The following is a 22,138-nucleotide window of genomic DNA, read 5'->3' as shown; positions in this document are numbered from 1 at the left end:
AAGCTAATAGCTTGTGAGCTTTTGTAACAGTAAATTAAAAAAAAAAACAAGAACTAAAATGTGCAAAAGTATTACAAATATTTTATAGAACATTGCAAAGAAAAATAATGTCTGTAGACAGAATTCTAAGGCATCAGTTAACTTCATTATGCTCTACTTTGAAGCTGTTACTGTTTGTAAAGAAATAAGAAGGCTGTTGTTTCCCCACAAGTGATATATATATTCATAGTTAATTTACCAGAAAAAAAAACACTTTTTCAACAGAATCCAGGGAAATCTCCACAAATTTTAGGTCCATACAGACGAAGAGACATACCCCCTACAGTAAGTTGTTTTTGTGCATAAAATTTAAATACATAATTCTAATCAAGTTGAATGCTTTTTAGCAAGAATGTATTTTGGCTAAATATCTATAGTATAGTATGCAGGTTTTAAAATTAATGTTTGATAAAAAGTACATATGAACAAAAAATGTAGATTTTTCACAATAACAAATTCTGCTCATATTCTTTAGAAAAATCAACATTTTTACATAAAAAATAAAAGTATCATTTTTTAATATTCTTATCATTATCTGTCAGATCATGATAAAATAAAACATCTGCCTAATGTAATGCTCAACTCTTGGTAGACGTTCAGTAGTTTGAGATGTTAATCAATACATATTCAACAAGAGTATTTTAGAAAATTACACAATGTTTCTTTCTAACATGTTTTACAGACCATGGGCTTCAATGACAATCAATTTGGAAAGGCACTTAACCCCTGCTGTACAACCTCCATTTATAATGACACAGTCCCACCGTATCACAACACTAGAAACTATGCCTACTCAAAATTGGGTCTGCCATATGGGGAAACACTTGGCTTCTTCAGATTCAAACCAGTAAGTACAAAACAACTTGTTGTCCAATAAAGTGAGTGTTAACAGTTTCCATATGATGGATTCAAATTGCCTCTTTTTACATTACAGGAAAAGATTTGTGATTGCAGACAAGTGCCCCTTCAAAAGTTGGGTGAATGCTGTACTTGTGAACCTGGAGAGTATAACCCAGCACAATATGCTCAGGATGAATGTCCAAGTATTTGTTGTTAAATTAGGCAGATATTTTTACCATACAACTTGGCTGTTTTAAAACATCTTTTAAACATCTTGAAATATAAAATGCAGAAGAAAAATCATTAAAGACTATGCAAGTAAACCATCAACAAAAATGCTTTTGTTGCTTTTTCTTAACTATTATTTTTTGGTCTCTCCACCATCAAAATCTCAAAACACTTAGAATTCTTACTTTTAGCTTTTCTGTCTTCTATCTCTTTTTTGGCTAAACTGATCTCTTTCTTTAACCTGAAATAACAAGAAGTTTAATTAGAAAATGTTTAAACCTCATACACTTAACCAAATGAGGGATTACTATAAGTAAATTCAGATTCATTGAACATGTTTAAAAAGATTAAAAAAAAATTTTGTAGTTATAAACAATATGTATAACTTACTCAGAGATTTTTTGATCATATCTGCTTTTAGCTTCAAAGTGTGACAGTGTGGCTATTTCAGTTGCATTGTACTGCCGAAATAAAAATTAAAAAATTCTGAAACTATATTTTGTTATCTGAAAAATATGAATGATTTTTTTTAAAACAAAGCAATCAAAACTATTCTACTTGAAAACTTGGAACATCTGTAAAGTTCAATAGCACATTAAAAAACTAAACATTGTCAAACAGAATGTAACAAGATAGTAATCAGGCTTTTAAGTTTCTAAATCTAACTATATGAAATAAAAAGTGTTGAAATTTACTTAACCCTTATAACCAGGGCCGGCGCTACCTATAAGGAAAACTAGGCAGAAATGTGTAATCGCCATTATTAAAAAGTACCTTATAATTATATAATTATTTGATAAAATAAACTATAGAAAGTGTAATATAAAATGGCGTAACCATCTATTTCGGCCCCCGGGGCTAACTATCGATTTTGCACCCTCTCCCCAAATTAGGCCTATATTTGCATTGGTGTAAATGTGCCAACACCTCCCTCATTTGGCTTTTTACTTTGGTATCAGATATTTTGATGTAGAAGATAATTAAATAAGTCTGTAATGTCAAATAGCAGTCTATGTTCTTACTTCGACTGCATATAATTCAGTATTGAGCTTTTTATATTATTATCTACCCATCTGCTCTCTAGCTACATCTCTGGTAATATAATGAGATGGTTATTATATTTAATATAAATCCTTTAATTTTGAACATTTCAGATGGATATCTAATTTTTATGTTAATTTACTGATCGCTCTAAGACAGGTTTAATTTTGATGATAAAGATATTGATGCTGATGATCTTTGCAATGAGCTTCAAGTAGTAGCTTTAATATGTCACCAACAGAAGTGCTTCGCTATAGTACAAACAAAACTGGAAGATAGTGTACCAAATGTTGTTTTTTTGAGCATACTATTAACACTTCCAGTGTCAGTTGGCTTGTGAAGAGCACAGTTTTTCAAAATTCAAAAGAATTGCAGGGGTGGAACTACTATATCACCAGACCCTGCAATACTGCTGATGTGGGGGGGGGGGGGGGGGGGGGAAAGAAGCCTACTCAAAAAAATACTTTTTTGCACCTTGATATATTAGTTTTGTAAAAATAAAAAGAAATCGACTACAGCAATGATTGTTCTACAATAACTAACACACACTTTTGTATAGACACAAAAAAAAACTACAACAGATAGGACATATAGGAAAACCCTCAAAAATTATCAATGACTTATCATTCCTCTATTGATAGTCTAATAGAGTTGCCCAAAAAGCTTATTTAAATAGTTTTTTACTAAGCAAATTAAAAAGACATTTCTTCTGTTAATTATTATTAAAATAAAGCATCCTAAAAAATTACTAAAGAATGAAGATATTAATTCAAAATTAATAATATAAATGCAAAAAAAAACAACATAAGAATAAAACTTTGCAATGAAATAGGTTAAGTGGTTTAATTTAAAATTTAGTGAAACAGTTTACTAATAACTAAATAAATATATACATATATATACATACATATAAATAATATTATAGATATTATATGTATGTATATATAATATATATTTATATATATACATATAATATGGGGTCCGGGAGGAGGAGGCTTTTTAATAAGTTTTGCCTAGTGTGCTAAATAACCTGACACATGCACTGCTTATAACCCTGACCTACTTTTTGTTATCTATACCCACAGGTCCAGACAAAAAAATCAAAAGGACCTGTGTATTTATAATTTTAAAACCAAAAAAGAGGTTTGATTTTTTTGTTTATTAAATTCACATTCATCCCAGTACTTTCCTACTTGATGGAAATTCATGCAAGTGGGCACAAGGAAAATAAATGAAAAGTTGAATTATAAACAAAGCCAGATTCTACAGAAGCATTTTAATTTAATTAAATTTTCACAAATTATATTGCCAGTAGTTTAAAAAATAAATTGTAGAAAATAAACTGCTAATGACAGAATGAGAAACAAATGCAAATAAAATGTATTTCTCCCTTCCTGGTATTTTCAAAATATGGTACTATGTAGAACTTAACATACATAGTTTGGGTGCATTGGTGCATAAGAAAAATCTGGGGTGCTTAGGTAGTAAAGGGTTGGATAGAAATTACATACTCTTATCAAACTTGATTGCCGCCTAAAGTAAATCCTGCCTTCTTCATCAGCATGAATTGGATGTAGATTTATCAATTTGCCAAGACCTTGATTTCTGTTATCATCAGGATCCCAAGGGTGTATAGTTATTTCAATGATGTAATCAGATATGATGATTCCCTGAGAAACATGAATTACTTATAAACAATGCATTAGTTGGATAATATAAGTGAAAAAAAAAATATCAAACATTTTGCCATCATTTAAAATAAGGCAAATATTTAATTAAGTAATAGTTTTTTTTTCTGCTTTCAATACTGTGAAATATAAACCATAAACAACATTCTAAATTATAAGTGTGAAAAAAATGTTTGAGGTTTAACTTTTAATTTTACTAAATGACTCCTAGTTACAAAACAAAACAATTTTATCAAAATAGCAACACACATCAGTTTTTGCTTACATTTTCACACCTAGCCTTGCTATCTAAATCACACCAACAGTAGTGAGGAGTGCGAAACGTGTGTAACTGTTTTCTTTCCACTTGGTCAACAATTTCTCTTAAGAGAATCACAATCATTTAAATAAAGCTTGTTCATTTTAATAAAATCTTTTCTACAAAAAATAATAACAACAACACAGTGCTGGTGCAAGTTGGCACTGTTAAAAAAAAATGACAAACTTGTGAATTAATTCAAACTAAAGCTTTAAAGTATAAAGTAAATGATAAACATGCCTTACTTTGAGTCAAAGTTTGCTAGCTCTATCATTTCCTCTTCTTTATCTTTAGGTGCAATCACGGGCACAAACTTAATTTTGTATCTATGTGGGGCCACTGGCGGAACGTATCTTGTCATTAAATCATGTAGGCTACCAACTACATGATCTTTCTATAAAATTTTGGAAATAATTTATAGAAGGGATATAAATCCAAATAATATATAAGCCTAACTAAATTAAGCACATTTTAAAAATGATGTTCTAATATCTAGTCCAATATGATGTGTTGTTGGTAGTTAATAACAATTACCAATAACTAATGTCAACACTAAGAGTTAGAGTAATGTCTGGGCAATAATCCTGTGAGTCTTTTTTATTAGCTAATATGTCTGTAGTTTTGCTGTTATGAACTGTACTATCAATGCTATATGGTTGGAATCTGTTGAAGCAATTTGTCTGAGTCTTTTTGTTGGGAACTATAATACTGTGAGTTTATTTTCTCAGGAGTCCAATTGTCAAGGATGTTTTTGATAGTGCTAACTTGTTAAAACCCCTTATGTAAATAAAGTGGAGTCCTTTGATATTCTATTTTGAGGGTGTTTTTGTCTGGGCTGATTTGTTGTGGCAAATTTAACACAGATTTAATAGGACACCATAGAACACTAGAATTACTTTCTTTTTAACATTAACAGCTATCTTTAGAACACAATTTTTCTTGTACTATGTATTTAACTTGGAATACCTAATTTCCTAAATAGTTGAATATTTGTAGGGCCAACCTGGTATTGGGAGAGCTTCAGTCCCATGATTTTTCCATTATCTACCACTCCGCAGTAGATAGTTCCACCAACACCAGTGTTGAGGAAACCACAAAGATTTCTGCATAAAATATTAAATCATTTTTATACAATAATGTTCATAGATTTCCATAAAATTTTAAGTGCCACTCAAAAAATAAACAATTTTTATCTTCATTAAAAAAAATTACCTTGAAATAGGTTTCCTGCTTCCTTTTTTTTGACTAGTTTCTAAAGTCCATTTTGGGAGCTCCTCCTTACAAATATTCTTGTGTCCTTTGAATTCATGTGTTGCATCCTCTTCAAAGGGCATTTTTTGGAACTTGGTATAAAACCTTTTCTTTTAGAGTAAAGATAAGTAACAGGTCAGATTAAAAATTAAAAAAATTACTTTTTAGGCCCTAGATTCCAGTTCTAATTCCAATGAAAAATTAAATAACAACAAGACTATAATGTCAATAATGAAAGAAAAACAAATTTTATTGGTAGAAATAATATAATTAAAGAGCCAACCCGCTGCGTAGCATGCACCGCTATTTAGTTGTTTTATTTTCTACCTTTCAGTAATTCATAATTTATGAATTCGACACTACCAATGCTACCACTGAAAATATTTGCTATAAAACACTATCAGCAGCTTGTTAAGGGCGATAACCCCCGCCCCCTCCAATGCCCCAACCCCTCCCCCCTCCCTGTGAAAGCAGCCTCCTCTTAGTTATCTCCCGTAACTTTAAAATCGTTTCAAACTAAATAGTAAATTATCTAGATTCTAGATCTAATAGCCGTCACTACGATTGTAAACATTTGGCGTGAACCACAGCTCACCAGACTGGTGGGGGTGGGAGCAATATGCCTAGAGACTAGAGAGAAAGCTGCTAGTCAATAATATAATAAGTATAATATTAATAATAGTCACTATAAACTATAAATTTAATAGACTAGACTAGATCTTTCTAGATTCTAGTATTTATTTATTAAATTTTATTAGGGCCTATGCCTAACTATTTAATTTGTGTCACTATTTTAGTATTTATTTATTATTTATTATTTAGTTAGTTAGTTAGGCCTACTAGATTCTATTTAATATTTATTATTTAGTATTTAGGCCTTAAGGTTTAGTTTTACTATTTAGAGTTTAGAGTTTCTCAGTTTGAGTTTAGTTACTAGTTAGGGCTATCTGCTATTGCATTGAAGATCTAATTTTACTAATTTAATTAATAGATTTATATTAAAAATATTATTTTATTATAGGTCTAGATCTAGATCTAGATCTAGTATTATATTTTAGCGTGTATTTCGAAAAATGAAAATTCGTTAGTTTCGGGAAGAAAAGATACCGATCGACGCGTAATTTTTTACTGAAACTACTTTTTATACTCTGTGTGTGTCTAGGAAAAGTTTATTTAGCCTATTTCGATTTTAAAATTTTTGTGTTTATAAAAAATTTGGATTAACCTGCCACCATTATTTTTCCTCTTACATTAAAAAAAAAAGTGTCTCCGATATTGGTAGTACACAACTTGATGACGTCATACGCGTCAAATTATATTTTCGGACTTTTCGTCATTTTACTATAAATTGTTAATGTAGTATTTTATTATGAGTTTGACTAATCAAAATTTTATTTACTATACACAACTAGGCCTATTAATAATTGAATAAATTATTAGGCATAGGCCTACTGAAAACTTGAATTACAACCACCATGTAGGCCTAGTAGTAGCAAAATATTTTTTTTTCTATTATTAGGTTTTAACATTTGTGTAGGGCCCTACATGACCAACAATTTCATACCAATACCATTGTCTAAAATAGTGAAAATGTTATAATATAGTTTATATAGACCCTCTACAAAGGTGTTCAGCTGCTTCTTATAGTAAGGCCTATTGATTATCAATATTAACCTTGCTTGAACACATTATAGTAAGTTATAAAAATTCATCTGTTAAGCTAGTGATACTAATTAATGGAACCATTATCTCTCACTATGATTATTTATTCATTCTAAATATTTAATATGTAATTTGGTGTCTAATAAATATATATTTATTTATTAATGGACTGCTTACTTCCAATAATTGTTGTTGCACTGTGAATTGCGCAAGTCTAGAGAAAAAACTTCAGCATAAGCTTATTTTATCAGAACATGTATATGAAGGCTTACTCATTGGAGATTGTTGTTTTTTTCTAGACATGTATAGTATTCATGTGGTAAGTGCAAACATGGTGTTACTCACAGACCCACCAGTATAATTTCTTATACAAGACCTGGTTTCAAATTCAAACAAAAGATAAAAAGAATCAAAATGGTTTGCTTTCCAAAAAATATTTATTTATTAGATTTAGATGCAATTATATAAATTTCAATTATCAATGAAAAGTACAAAAGTAATAATGGGTTTAAGTTTAAGGTGTGAGTACAACAAAGTGATTTATATAACAAGTTTTAGTTGATGCAAATAAAAAAATGATCAGGTTGAATGAAAGTCATCAGTCCAGGAAAGATACAAAAATCTGCAAAGAAAAAAAAAAGTTATTTGATTTGTTTACACTATACTGTGTATCAAATTAGAATACCATAAGTAAAATATAAAAAAAGAGATTAAAAAAAAATAATACCATGTCATTACATACCAACCTTTATTTTTTAACCTACTCAATTAACTTGCTTTGCTGCGTAAATGTAATAGCCAATATAATTTTTATGTATTCTATAAAAAATCAATCACTACTAATCAAGTCAGCTATTAGTGACTCAGCAGGTAGGCAAAAGTCCTCAGCTTCATCCTCATCCGGTGCCCAGTAGCCTACAGTGTAGACAACAGACTTGTTCTTTTTAGCTAGTACTCTGTTAATAATCCTCACATAATAGCGATGCACTTTCTGATCATCTAGCTCCCACTTGTCAGTCAGCTGGACAACAACCAGGTCTTTACCACCCACAATTCTTGACAAAGAGGGTTTCAGCTTCTGTCAACACCACGAAATAGGGGATGGTTTACTGAGACATTCGATCCAGACAACACATCATAGATGGAATTTTCAGTATCTCTGCGTTCCATAGCTTCCAACTTTTTCTTCATTTGAGATTGAATGTCTGTGTCTATTTTGTGCTGTAACTGATTTGTGTCGATGACCCTGTCAAACTCCTCAATCAGTTTGAGATTCTCTGCCTGAACAATGTCATTCTTTACTGAGATCTTGACCCTTTCTCCTCTTAAAGCATCATCTATCTCCTTCAATACTCTGTCATTGTCAGCAAATCCATCTCCCATTTAACACTATCAATCTTGGTTCTCAATTCTCTTGCTGAAGATGTCCAGTTGTTCTTTGAAACCTAACCTGCAATTTAGCATATTTTATGTTTGAAATCATCAATAACTTACCCTTTCATGCTGTTTCTGCACCAGCCAATACCTGCTTTGACATCTGTTGTTTTTTTTTTCTTTTATGTAAAATACTTCCTCTTCCAACACTGGATCTGTGTCTGCTTTCTCTGCAATGATTTAGTATCTTTTCTTAGTTTACTTATTGTAGAAAAATATGAATTATAAAGGAAGTTCTGTGCAACTGTATTTTATAGCTGTAAGTTGATGAATCAAGTCATGACTTAGTATACTAAAATAAACAATTAGTGTTAGAAAAAAGTCTGTTACATTAGTAGTCTATTACAAATTACTTACTTAATCCTCATCACTCCCTGTGGAGTATAGGGCAGCAACAAATCCCTGCCATTCCACTCTGTCTTGGGCGAGCCACTTTAGTTCATGCCAGGTCTTGCCAGCAGCTTGCACTTCTTCTTCCATCTATCTCCTCCATGTTCCCAGTGGTCTTCCTCTCTTTCGTTTTCCAGTGCCATGTTGGGGAGTCATCTTTTGCTCATGCGTAGGACATGGCCCAGCCATCTCCATCTCCTCATTCGAACTTCTGAAAATACATTTGGAAAATTTAGATATAGATATCTAGGCATAAGGTTTATTTTAAAATAAATAGACTACGCCTACTAGGTTTATTTCACACAAAAAAAAAAAACCATTTGTTTTTAAAATTGTGAGTCTAGTAAAAAAAAAAGTTACTATTGTTTAGAGTAGAGGTAAGTTAGAACTAGATTAGATCTAGATTTAATTAGGCTACTTAACACTAAATAGGTATAATTAAAAGTAGTCTATAATTAATAATTAGGTAAATAATTATGATCACTTAAAGTACTGTCACTTATCAGAAATGTCTAAATGTGATTCCGATGGCTGAATGATTTCTCACTCAGATTTCAATCAAAGAGCTGCAAGACCACAGACTGAAAAAAAAAAGTAGATTAGAGATTCTAGAATCTAGAGTCTATATCTAGAAAATTAGATAGAATCTAGATCTAGTTAATAGAGATCTAGATCTTTTAAAATAATCTAGATTAGGCTTATAGTATACTATACTATAGAATGTATTGTATAGAATCTAGATCTACATCTAGTCTAGCTTGACGATCATCTGGATCTAATCTATCTAGATCTAAGAATCTAGACTAGACTAGATTCTAGATCTATTTTACAAGATCTAGACTTGGATTTAGATTTCTAGATGATATAGATTATAGAGTATCTAGATTTTATAGATTATAGATCTAGAATTGATCTGATCTACTAGATCTAGATCTAGATCTAGAATCTAGATATTCTAGGTCTAGTTTAGACTCTAGAATCTAAATTAGGCCGCCTCATTGCTTAGATGGCTGGATTGACCTCTGACCCTGAAACGTCACGCGTCGTTTTCTGACGGTTTTTACGTTTATTTTAGGGTCCAATCCACGACAAATGAAAAAACTGTTAATCTCGCAAATTCTTATCATTATTTTAACACAAGATGCTAATAAAATGGATAATATGCCTTAGAATGCCAGAAAAAAACGCTAGAATTGTAGTTGTAAATAATGAGAGGATTTCCAGTGGAGCACTCTCCGTATAAACTGAACCGCGGCCAAAAACGACCGTATAACGGGGAAAACGGCCCGTATAACGGTAGATTAATATATAATTGAGATATTTACCATGTATATTTACAGTATTATGGATGATCTTTACCAAAAATCCAATTACCCCGTAAGTAACCATGCGACAATTTCTCTCTGCTATTTTTAGTAACGTTGCGTCATTGTTACGCTAGTTGCCAGACAGAAACAACTAGTTTTTGTTTTTTACGGAATGAACTGTTAAGTCTAGTATTTTAATTATAATTCAATTGTAGCATGTGTGGAAAAAGTAAAATTATGGACATTATTATTGTATTAGTAATTTTATTAGTATATTGATTTTTTCTTCACTGTGGGCCGACAGTTGCTGCATTCGTGACCGGTGGTTAACCTCGTCAACGCTGCGTGGCCTATTCGTTTATATAATCAGTGATGCTCGTTCAGTGGCCTTTTTCAGAGCTAGGCCTAATTACTGGCGATTTTTAGACTTGATCGGCCGTTAGCCCTTTTCATTGCTGCGTATTTTAAAAAAATGCTCGTTCAGCTGCCTTTTTTTTTGGCGCTAAATAATCTGTTTACGGTCATTTTAAGCGTTTATTTATTTATTTTTTTAAGCTAGACGTAGATCTAGTTAAATTTTTTTTTTATACAGCTGGCTGTCTAGCATGCCTGATATGTGAACTTTAAAAAAAATGACCGAACTTTTAAAAAAAATGACCAGAAGTAGGGAAGTAGGTCTGTAATTAAATTTGCTTGAAGAAGGGGGGGGGGGGAGAGAGAGAAGTGAAGACACCGACCATCTCGTGTACGCGTGTTCATTCTATGACGTGTACTATAGGTCACTGTGACCCCGCGACCGTGGTGGGATTTTTCATCCACAGGATAGTAAACGTAAGCAAGCAATCACGCGAGTGACGATGTTTGGAGATTTTATTTTAAAAAAATAATCACATACGTCATGTTTTCAAGATGAAAAAAAAAATGTAATGTAAAAAAAAAAGACACTAATACCATGTATGAACCTCAGCTGCCACGCTGTTGACTCAATACAATGTGAATTGAGTGTAAAAAGTATTTGTATTTATAAACTATCATAACTATTACTATCATATTATTTTAAGCATATTTATTATTTAAAATTAGAATTTGAAATAAAAATATTTATTATGGTCATTTGATTTATGCAGGTGTTCATTACTTCATAAAATGGTATGAATATCATGTGGAGTAGAATTTAATAAATAATAAAATAACTAGATATAGTTTTATTATCAACGAGTTGCTTTTTGTTATTTTCCGGTGAGTAAATTACCTAAGCTGACGCAATTACCATGGCGGGAATTAAAAGCTCGTGCACACAAGTCCACGACGTCATGTTATGCCGGTCGAGGGCCAAGAACGCTGATTTGTCATTCATTTTCCATTTTTGATTAATTTTCAAATTCTCTATTTTCTCGTCAACCGAGTAAGCTAGATATTTAAATGAGGTGTCAAATGTTCTCTTAAGGGGTAAGGAAGTTAATGGTGTATTTGAAATAACAGAATATTTTATTTTAAAAAATCCATAATTCAACCTAATCTAAATCTAGTCTAGATTCTAGATCTAGATCTAACTAAATCTACCTAATGACACTCCACTGTCACTATTAAACCTAATTACTTTTTTTCGTAAAATAGTTTTTTTTAATAATGCTATTTTTAAAAAACTTAATAAATAAATTAAATATACAATATTTTAAAAATCTTTTTAAAATAATGGCGGCTACAAAGCTATCGATTCAGACTTTGCAGGGACATTTAAACGACTTGTTGGTGGGAAATTAGCCGTTTTCAGACTTAATTTAAAGAAAATTTGCAAAACTCTGTCGAACAACCAAACTTTTAACAAGAACAAGAATCTAATTCAAATAGAAAAAAAATGCTGAAATTACCTCTATTTTTGACTCCAATAATCCGAAGAAAGAAAAACTAAATTAATAAATATCGTCCGCCAAAATATTTTCCAATATGTCAAGTAAACCCGAAGGGAAGAGAGCGTCAACAAAATGCCGGTTGGAACAAGCCGTTAGTCTATTTTTAGACTCACGCGCGGCGGTGACGGAAGCCTGGGACAAAAAGCGAAAGGGGAAGTCAGCGCCATTTCCAAAATGGTTGCCCTTAGAAATTACGAAGCCGCAATACACGCTAAATTATATTTTATATTATACTAGTTTATAATCTAGTCATAGTAATAGATCTAGATACCTGCATCTCAAGCGTATATTAAAGAACTAGTCTAGATTATAAGATCTAGATCTGTGTAATTGATCTAGAAATCTAGAATCAATATCTAGACAATCTTAATAAGTTAATATGCCTAGGCCTAAGCAAATGATAAAGAATCATAGGCTAGCGTAGCAGACACATTATCGAAAGCAGCCAATAAGCGGATGTGACGTTCTGGTCTATCTAGACCTATTTTTAAAAAAAACTAATTTCCCACCAGGTTTTTTAACAGGGGCAAATCATTGCCGCATAGGGCCTAGCTCTGGGCCAGCCTAGCGCCTTATAAAATGAGGTCAAGGACTGACGAACAGATTTAAACAGACATCAAGGCATGTATCAGTGGCAAATTACAGTGACAGTGCCGCTGAACCCTGCTCAGAAGGTGGGGGCGTAAAGCTTATGGAGGGTACAAAATCAGCAATAAATTTATTTTAATTTTAACTTTAATTTAGAATCTAGATCTAGGTCTACACTTATATGCTGACTGTGAAATAAAAAAAAATATAGACTAGGGATCGATATTGCACAAGTTTAAAAATAGCATACATCGATAATCTAAAAAAATAAACTACAGTAGGTTAGGGATAGCCTATCGGAAGAGCGCTAAATCATTAAATGCTAACACGAAAAGTTCTGAGTTAAAATCCGGGTCAGAGTTTCTTTTCTTCCAGGCATCTCTTCGAACGAAATGGAATTTATATAGAAAATATATACTTTCAACAGTGTACGCCCCCGGAAATTTTAGTCCGCCCCCCCCCCCCCCCCCCCCCCAAAATAGACTTACTAAACGATGTAAAAATGGTACAACACGACGACTGCTAATGCGTTGTTACGTTACTTTGTTCAACCAAACACCAGTTTCATATGCGCCTTCGCCGAATCCTTCTTAATAGTTGTATCCGTCCACATTGACAAAATCTTATGGTGAATCCTATGAGTCGGGTGTGCGCCATGACCTTCGCCAGAGCCCTGTGACTGACATGCCGAACCTCTTGGGTTCGATCGAACACGTATTGGATTATGTGTTTTTCGAGTCCCAATCACTCACAACAGCAGCAATCGTAGGCTAGCAGCATTGACCTATGTAATTTAAGCAATTTACTAGGACACAGTGTATTCAATGGTCGGAATTAAAAAAAAATCACCTGACATGAATGCCTTCATAGTTAAGGAGCAATTTTTTTGTATTAGCTTTTACAGGCTCAGAACGTCAGTTCACCACCCCTAACAAAAGGTTAGAGTCACCGATTGTGTCTAGATCTCGACTATAGGTTCGTCTGATGTCAAATGGTTATCAAGATATTTGCGGAACCGTCTGGGCTTACACAAATGTAGACCTACTATGTCACACAGCACAGCGTATCTGTTCGGTATTTCCAGACAAAAGGGAGATTACTTATTGAAATATGTACGATACGTGGTACCGCAAGATTAAGTTATATAAACATATATAAATGTATGACAAAATAAGGGCTATATAATTGATAATCCTAGAAAATCTAACTTACCACCCCACCCCCTCGTCATTGGTGAAACCAACAAAATTTTAGCAGTCTAGCTAAAATGAAGGGAGATAATTGTAGAGTCTATGTAAAAAATGAAAAACTAATTGGGATTACATTTTAAAAATTGTAAGCCTATGCCTATTGCTTAATTTACTAGCCCTACTACATTGTCATCATGATCTGTATGCAGGGCTTCTTCCAGACCTTTTTTCTCCGAGGGGGGGGGGCACTTGATATTTTCCGGGGGGGGGGGGGGGGGTAAAAGCAGGGGCGTAGCGAGGGGGGGGGGGCGGGGGGTGCGGACCGCACCGGGTGACACCATTTAGGGGGGTGACACCAAGGCAAAAAATAGCAAAATATATAGAGAAAAACTCGAGGGGGGGGGGGGGGGTGCAAATCGAAAGTTTGAGGGGGGGGGGTGCAAATCGAAAACTCGAGGGGGGGGGGTGCAAATCGAAAATTTGAAAGTTTGTCCCTGGGAAGGGTCTCTATGCCTCTGGGGGGGGGGGGGGTGACACCATTAAGTGCCGCACCGGGTGACACCCGACCTCGCTACGCCACTGGGTAAAAGTAAATGTTTACTATATAAATTCCATCTCGTTCGGGGGGGGGGCGGTAAAAAAAAATCTAGGCTGCTTACAATGCAGTTTCAAAATTTATAGAGTATAGATTTACAAATACTTAGTCTAGATCTAGATCTAGTTGCTGCTGAGATACTCAACAAATAGCCTACTTACCTCACATCAATTCATAATAAAATTAAAAGACGAAATATTAGAAAGACAAACTCCAAAACTAGAAATACTTTTTTTGCCGAAAACTAGGTTAGGCTACTTCGTTGTGTAACATGACAGTAAACAAATAATTTTTAATTAATTAGGAAAATGGGAAATCTTGACAACGAAAACCCCGTTGTTTTTCAGGCAACGAAAGATCGGGCAGTTTTACCAGAAGAGGAAGATGATCAAATTACTGATGGTTTTGACAGTCGAGAGGTGTTTGGTAAGGACTAACTAGTAGATCTAGATCTAGTAGTAGTAACTAGATCTAACTCTGTCTAAGTCTAGAAGTCTAGATCTAGGTAATCTATCGTTTTGGGTACGTAAAATCGCCCGCGGCTATTAATGTACGGAAAACGTAACCTCATTGTCAAGGCTGTAATAGAAGTATATTGTGATATGTTTGTGTCAAATATTATAGATAAATGAATAATAAACCTAAATCAATGGCTAAATATATCAATATATAGCTAGTCTCATAACGCGAGTTGAATTACCTCCCCTGACCCGCTTTTTTATGGCCACTTTCTAGTTCGTTTTTTTCGATCGCGTCTCGGCACTGTTGCTAAAAATAGCATTCGCGCAATACCATACGGGTAAATCTGTTTGGCGTCTGCTACACGTGATAGATCGTTGAATGGCCGACAAGCTGATATAAAAATTATTGCGACCGGATGCGATTTTCGTGGAAATTGAGCTAGATTTAGCAAAAGACAGCTATATTTGTGTAAAATATTATTATTTATACTTCTACTTACACAGATATTTTGATAACTGCAGTTCAGCCGTCCATTTTTCTTTTAAAATGTATCTTTAGAATTTCTGTACCTTTTGGCAATCGGTCAGGAGCATTTGCGCACTAAACCCACCCCCCTACGGCAGATCCGATTTTTTTCCCAGTGAACTCGTACTGACCTCCCACATAGCTAAGATAGTACATTGATACTGATGGGAAAGCCTCTATATCTGTATTCCTACTAGAGATCTAGAAATAAATCTAGATCGTGGAGTTTTTATAATGACTTTTAAATTGAATGTCTCCAGTTTAAGATATTTTTTTTTCAAAACATAGCTACTTTTAGTACTATATTTAAGTATTTCAAACCCTTTTGGTAGTTTTTTCTTAAACTTAGACCCAGATCTAGTGATTAGATATCTATATTTTGTACTTATAACTTGCAGGCCTATTAAAATAATAAAACAGTTTGCTTGATAACTTCATTAGGTTATTTCATAAACACAAATAAACATATAAAAATCACAAAACTATAGGTAATATCTGAATTCTGTAGCCTACCTTACATTTAGGCTAATACTGAATTAAAAAGAAATTACATTAAGGTTTGAAATTAATACAACCTGTAATTAAGAAAGAAAGCTTCAATTCTAAATACTACAAGATATAATAACAAATAAACAATGAAACAAATTCAAAGCTTTTTTCAACCCATTTTCATTTAGTCGAAAAGATTTTTATTTTTTCCGATATTGACCAAAATAAGTTTTTAAAGCTTAGGCCTACTGTTTTTACAAACATAACTCAATTTTATTAGGCCCCTGTAAACATTAATTAAGATTCCTCTGTATGCAAAGCAATCTATTTGGCAGATGAAGTAGAGTTCATGTTTCTTGACCTCGGCATATGAAGTGATTGTCCGTGTGGTCAGCGATATTCACAGCCGCCTTTACTTTTTACCTTTAATTTCCCCAATGTATATCAGGTACCCATCAGAAATGGGTGGACTCTAATTGAATTTTATTAAACAAACATTTTGATATAGGCCTAGATCTATAATCTATAACATTCCAAACAACATCTGTTCTGTAGAATTTACCTTTCTGCTTCCAAATGCGGTATTTTCCAATTGAAAATTCATCACAAAACATACAATATATTATATAAATGGCATTTTATAAATTTATATAAACTATTTACTTTCACCTTGGTGTAAAAAAATGTAGGTATAAGCAAACTGATTTCAATAGTAAGAAAGAATCATGTCTTTTCTTGCTTACTAGCTTTAAAACAAGTTAATTTGACTTTTTACCTGCGTTTTTGGTCGCGTTTCTATATATTTTATTTGCGACACTAAAAAAATTATATTTAATCAACCAATTATGCAAAATTAATAAAATTGGTACTGTTGGATTGCATTTTTAAAGCTCTACAATTATATGCTATTCTTTTTATAATTTGAAGAAAATTGAATTTATATGAGACTAACTACTGAATATAGGCCAGAATGAGAAATTAACTTTAAACAGCTGTGTCTGCAAGCAAGATTTGCTATATAAACAGCAGCCATTTGTAAAATAGAGTGACTTCCGCCTGAATCTTGCGCTCTATATGTCTATAAAAATAAAACTTTAACAAGATGGCTGCTATAGTAAATGAGCGTGGTTGCATCTGTTGGAAATATCGCTGGTGTTCATTTATTACTGAAAAGTTTTAATTCAATTGTTTAAAAACAGGTACATAAATGAAACAAGGAAACATTTTTGTATTTTTCAAAACATAAATCCTCCTCAAAATGTGAAATAATTATTAAAATGTAAGGAGTCACCTGTTTTTCACACTACTAGTCGCGGCCGATTTTACGTACCTAAAACGATAGATTACCTAAGTCTAAGTCTAACACTAGACTAGACTAGTCTACTCTAACACACTGACTGACTGGTGTCGAGTGATGACTCAAATTGCTGAACTAAATTTTAAATTTACTAGATCTAGGCCTACTACTACTTTTATTTTAGTGCTTACTACCCTTAGTAAGCCCTATGGGCTATGGCCCTGCCGCCCTATGGGCCTATGCCTATGGCGGACTGTCACTATGGCCTAAGCCAGGAAGCCAAGTTTGCACTACTTTATTAACTACTTACTTATTAGTTATTATCTCAAATCTAGATCTAGATTTCTATCTGTTATAACTTAACTTTGACTTTTGACTAAGACAAGTTAATTTTTAAATTATTAGTAATTTATTAGCTTACTATTTATTTAATAGCTTAGGTTTCGACCAGCAGCATTAAATAATTAAATTTATTAGCCTAACATTTAGCTCAGTAAAACTTTAAAATTTTAAATATTTTAAAATGTACATTTATAAAAATGTATCCTTTTATGAAGGACAGCTTGGAAAAAGTTTTTTCCCCCAAGCACTATCTGGCCGGCAAAAGATGCAAAACGAATTGACCTAAATATTTGTGCAATGAGCTCAAATTAAATACTAGATCTAGTAATAGCTGCACAATGGGATCAATTACTCTTTCTTTTAGCTTTATTCTTCTAACAAACTATCTGCACTGTGTGGTTGAGCAGTTGCGCTTTGGGTCGTCAGGATTTGAAGGTTTTTAGGATATAGTATAGCTAGCAAAGAGTGCTAGCAAAGAGTTCTAGTCTATAAGTAGAGTACAAAATATTTTAAAAAATCTATTTTAATAGCCTATTTAAATCAACCATATAAATTTTACGTTTTTATTGTGTTAATCCCTGTCCCATTAAGACAAAACATAGGCCCAAACAGCAAACATGTAGATAACAAGAAAAACCAGGTAATTGTAGAGCTAAGTGCATTCACATCTTTTTCCAGCTAGAAGCGGCAGTGACTTTTTTCTTGTAATTCCACACAATAATCTAGATTCTTGATTAAATTCAGATCTGGCTGCAAATATAGTTATAATAAACTATACACAATATAATGTCATACTTCCTGAGTCGTTACGTTAGTTAGGTTGATGCCAGTCTCTAAATGAACTCTCTCCGACCCTGCAAAATTTGAGCATGTATGGACATTGAATCTACATCTAAATTTACATCTTTCTTTTTATCTAATCATAAGAATAAATGCACTTTGGTTATAGTTATTAATAAAATTATCATGATTTGACATTTACTGAAAATGAATTACTTATTTCTATAATTGAAAATCACCTAGATTCTAGATCTCTGGTTCAAAACAGCCAGAGCTAAAAAACTGCATTTAAAATTTCTCACTAAATGTAATAATGTAGTGTTTATTCAATTTTTTTTTTTCAATTCTAATGTTCATTTAAATTTTAAAAGCAATTTAGTTTTATAACAGTTTGAAATTTATTAAATATAAATAATATATAAAAGAAATATAGGCTACAATGCTAGAGCCCCATTTCTTGAATGCTAAGCAGTGGCCTAGCTAGGATATTCGGGTTCATGTGCAAAAATTATTAGTGGGCACCTGAATTTAACTTGGACTGTGAAGAATGGACTACTACTTATGAAGGAGGGGTTTTAATGATATAAATAATTTGTTCATTTTTTATTTTATGCACCCTGATTGTATATTTATACTCTAATGTTATACTGCAATGTTATACTTTAATGTGGCCTAACTAGGATATTCAGGCTCATGTGCAAAAATTATTAGTGGGCACCTGAATTTAACTTAGACTGTGAAGAAATGCACTACTACTTATGAAGGAGGGGTTTAAATGATATAAATAATTTATTCATTTTTTTATTTTATGCACCCTGATTGTATATTTATACTCTAATGTTATGTAGGTATCTGTAACATAAGTTATTTTTATTTTTTTTAATATCACTTTTATGTAAACTTTAAGCCTCTAGCCAAACACAATAATGTCACAAGGCGGAGATGGGGGTGAGGTCCACATCAGGTGACACCATTTAGGTTGGCAACACTGTGACAAGAAATCTAACGTTTACTGATAAAACAATGTTTTATTCTGTCCAAATAGTAGAATTGTGGGGGGGGGGGTGTCACCAAACTGAAAATTGTTGTAGGAGGTTGGGGTGACACACTCAGTAAGCACACAGGGTGACACCAGACTTAATGTGCCACTAACTAAACTCTATATTTAAAAAGTTTCTCATTGTTTATTTAAATTTTTTTCCTCTTAGCCTCTTGCTATTAAGTTTGCAAAATTATTAATAAGTTCCTTGAGATCCAGTTTAGCTGCTTCTGGATGTTCAATAGTTACGATAGCCAAGTTACTGACACCATTGGCATATCTACAATTTATTTGATAAGATCATAAAGATGCAAGAGAAAATTAATTGCTATTGGCCAAGCCCTGCCCATATCTAGTATTAAACAACTTACTTTTAAACTAATACTGGGTTTATATGTACTTAATATTTGTTATAACTATATTACTATATTTATTTTCAATAGATTTGATACGTACAATAAATGATCCTGAGCATCCACTAACACTGGAAGAACTAAATGTTGTTGAGGAATCTAAGGTCAAGGTATGACCAATTCAATTGTATGTGATTTATATTATCTACATGGATCTATAAATTAAAAATCGGTTGCCACAAATTGTCATTGCTTAATTTAGTTTTCCTAGGTTACTGCATTTCTTATATTTTTACAACTAACCTTTAGCAGAAATAGTTGCAGTACATTTATAATGAACAAAATAATTAGGTAATAACACTATATACATTGTTAATTCTACACAATTTTACTCTGGAAAATTAGATGAGCTTGTATTTAGATTTTCTGAACAATAAAAAAACTTTTATTTTCACTTTCCATTAGGTAGATGACTCAGCAAATTCTGTTCATGTGTTGTTTACTCCCACAATCCCTCACTGTAGTATGGCAACATTGATTGGCCTATCAATTAGGGTGAAGCTTTTGTGGTCATTGCCATCAAGATTCAAGGTTTGCATTTTGATAGAGTTAACAGCTTTTAGACCAAGTTAAATGTTGAGATATACCAATATGGTATGGGAATTCAACTTTAGCCATTGTGTTGTCAGTAATATGCTCTGCTTGGCATCCTTAACCTTTTAGATCCAGGTCTCCTTTGGGAATTGCACTTGAGACCTCTGGGTTAGAAATATTTTGCACTTCAAATCAACAACACTATCCCACTTAACTTAAAACATCACTCAGTAGCTATAATGTTTTTTTGGTTACAGGTGGATGTTGCAATAACTCCAGGAACTCACGATTCAGAAGAAGCTGGTAAATAGTCAACTGTTTATTGTTTTTTTTTAAAGTGTTGTGACCTTAAATTTAAGTAAATAATTAATTACTTCAAAAACCCATAACAAAATATTATTAAATAAATTTAAAAAAATAAAATATTTATAAAGACAATATATTCATTCTGAAAGGGGTTTGTTCCTTTAACTCTATGTTATCAATATATGTCCCAATTAAAATAAGTGATATTTTGTCCTTGAAATATTTTGTCATTGTGGTTACTTTTTTTTAAATATGTTGGCTTAGAATACTTAGATTTGAAAATTGATAGATGTTACTAGGTACTAGCTCTACATTGTATACTACAAATGCTGATAAATTTAGTGTATAATATGTAAGATTTTAGTTACAAATATTGGTTTAGGTATGTTAAAATACAACAGTGTTTTTTCCCATTGATGCTCATAATCTCCCCTGTTTTGATGTTTTGCCTCAAAATGGTAGCAAGGGGTACACAGTATTAAATTACATTCTGACTTGCAGAGAAAAAGTAGTTTCTGTTTATGATTTTTTTTTAAATTCTTTTTATTTATTTTTTTCAAAATTTTAGATACACAACAAAAGTATAATTTAGTCTTTCTTGAAAAAAAAATTTAAAAATTATCATTTGTTTAAAATTTCAGTCAACAAACAACTTGCAGACAAAGAAAGAGTGGCCGCTGCTTTAGAGAACTCACACCTGTTAAGTGTGGTTAACCAGTGCTTAGCCAGGAGAGCCACTGGTTGATTGAAACTCCTTAAGTTTTACCAGCTTACACTCTAAGTAGTCTTTATCTTCACAACTGTGTTGAAAACTTTTGTGCAGAAGATGATATTATATTGCTGTTAATAACCAAGTCCTGTATATATTGCCATGTTTGATGCTCTGTAAAAATCTGTCCAAGGAAATTTTTAAATTAAATTTTTATTGTTTTAAAATCACATAAACCTTGTTGATTGGTTAACATACATCAATGTAGGCTTCAGGTTTTGAGTGTAGCTTGGATAGTCGAGAGATTATTAAAATATTGAGCAAAAGCATTGAATGAATTTATCTTAATTATCATACTAACAAGATTATATTTAATTTAACAAAATTATTTGTCATAAAATATTGTGTTCATAATACATTTGCACTGCAATTGTCTGAAATGGTTTTATCATTTCTGTATTGTCACTAACTTCAAATCATGATTTGCAAATTACCTTTGTAAAATAAAATAACTACAGCCAAACCTAATAGGGGTAACATGTAAATATCCATACAAAGCTAGGAGAAAATGTGTTCCATCTTTTGAGAAACGAAGGAAAAATAGCCATTTTTAAAGTTTCTTCAACAGGTTTTAAGCCTAGAATGTATCTCACATTTACATCAACAGACTATTAAATGCATTATATAACCTACACTTTCTGCAAATAAACATTATACTGATGGTAAAGTCTGAATATCAAAACCCAAGAAAATAGCGCTGAGTATGTTTGCTTGTCTA

At 32.4% G+C, this 22,138-nt stretch overlaps 2 protein-coding genes and 1 long non-coding RNA gene across 3 annotated transcripts; 1 reads left to right on the top strand and 2 right to left on the bottom strand.

Moving 5' to 3' along the window:
* Positions 1 to 227: 227 nt before the first annotated feature.
* LOC131933076 (protein tofu-2) lies at positions 228 to 12,541 on the bottom strand (the record flags this gene model as incomplete). The annotated part of the gene is given in 9 exon segments (XM_059289906.1): positions 228 to 1,037; positions 1,293 to 1,348; positions 1,498 to 1,568; positions 3,660 to 3,818; positions 4,102 to 4,198; positions 4,380 to 4,528; positions 5,138 to 5,237; positions 5,347 to 5,495; positions 12,363 to 12,541. Coding segments are annotated over 9 exon segments (819 nt in total). The 5' UTR covers positions 12,369 to 12,541.
* LOC131933078 (uncharacterized) lies at positions 7,508 to 9,476 on the bottom strand. The gene is made up of 3 exons (XR_009384839.1): positions 8,839 to 9,476; positions 8,542 to 8,651; positions 7,508 to 7,669 (listed from the first exon to the last, which is right to left on the bottom strand). It is a non-coding gene; the product is annotated as an uncharacterized LOC131933078 (long non-coding RNA).
* A 2,139-nt stretch (positions 12,542 to 14,680) lies between the features above and the next one.
* LOC131933077 (cytosolic iron-sulfur assembly component 2B) lies at positions 14,681 to 21,800 on the top strand. Its single transcript, XM_059289907.1, has 5 exons — positions 14,681 to 14,890; positions 19,842 to 19,921; positions 20,217 to 20,342; positions 20,603 to 20,648; positions 21,293 to 21,800. Exons 1-5 carry the CDS (start codon positions 14,773 to 14,775, stop codon positions 21,394 to 21,396), a joined length of 474 nt encoding a protein of 157 aa, XP_059145890.1. The 5' UTR covers positions 14,681 to 14,772; the 3' UTR covers positions 21,397 to 21,800.
* Positions 21,801 to 22,138: the final 338 nt, after the last annotated feature.

This window comes from Physella acuta, unplaced genomic scaffold (genome assembly GCF_028476545.2).
Source record: "Physella acuta isolate Inbredline_101_S28 unplaced genomic scaffold, ASM2847654v3 ptg002361l, whole genome shotgun sequence".
In the NCBI taxonomy this organism is placed as follows: domain Eukaryota; kingdom Metazoa; phylum Mollusca; class Gastropoda; family Physidae; genus Physella; species Physella acuta.
This window is presented reverse-complemented; position numbering and strand designations above follow the sequence as displayed.

Excerpts from the sequence above, each read along its gene's own strand:
- LOC131933077 (XM_059289907.1), top strand. The coding sequence starts at position 14,773 with ATGGGAAATCTTGACAACGAAAACCCCGTTGTTTTTCAGGCAACGAAA. Across the intron at positions 20,343-20,602 it reads CATTGCCATCAAGATTCAAG|GTGGATGTTGCAATAACTCC; the intron begins GTTTGCATTTTG and ends TTTTGGTTACAG. Across the intron at positions 20,649-21,292 it reads TCACGATTCAGAAGAAGCTG|TCAACAAACAACTTGCAGAC; the intron begins GTAAATAGTCAA and ends TTAAAATTTCAG.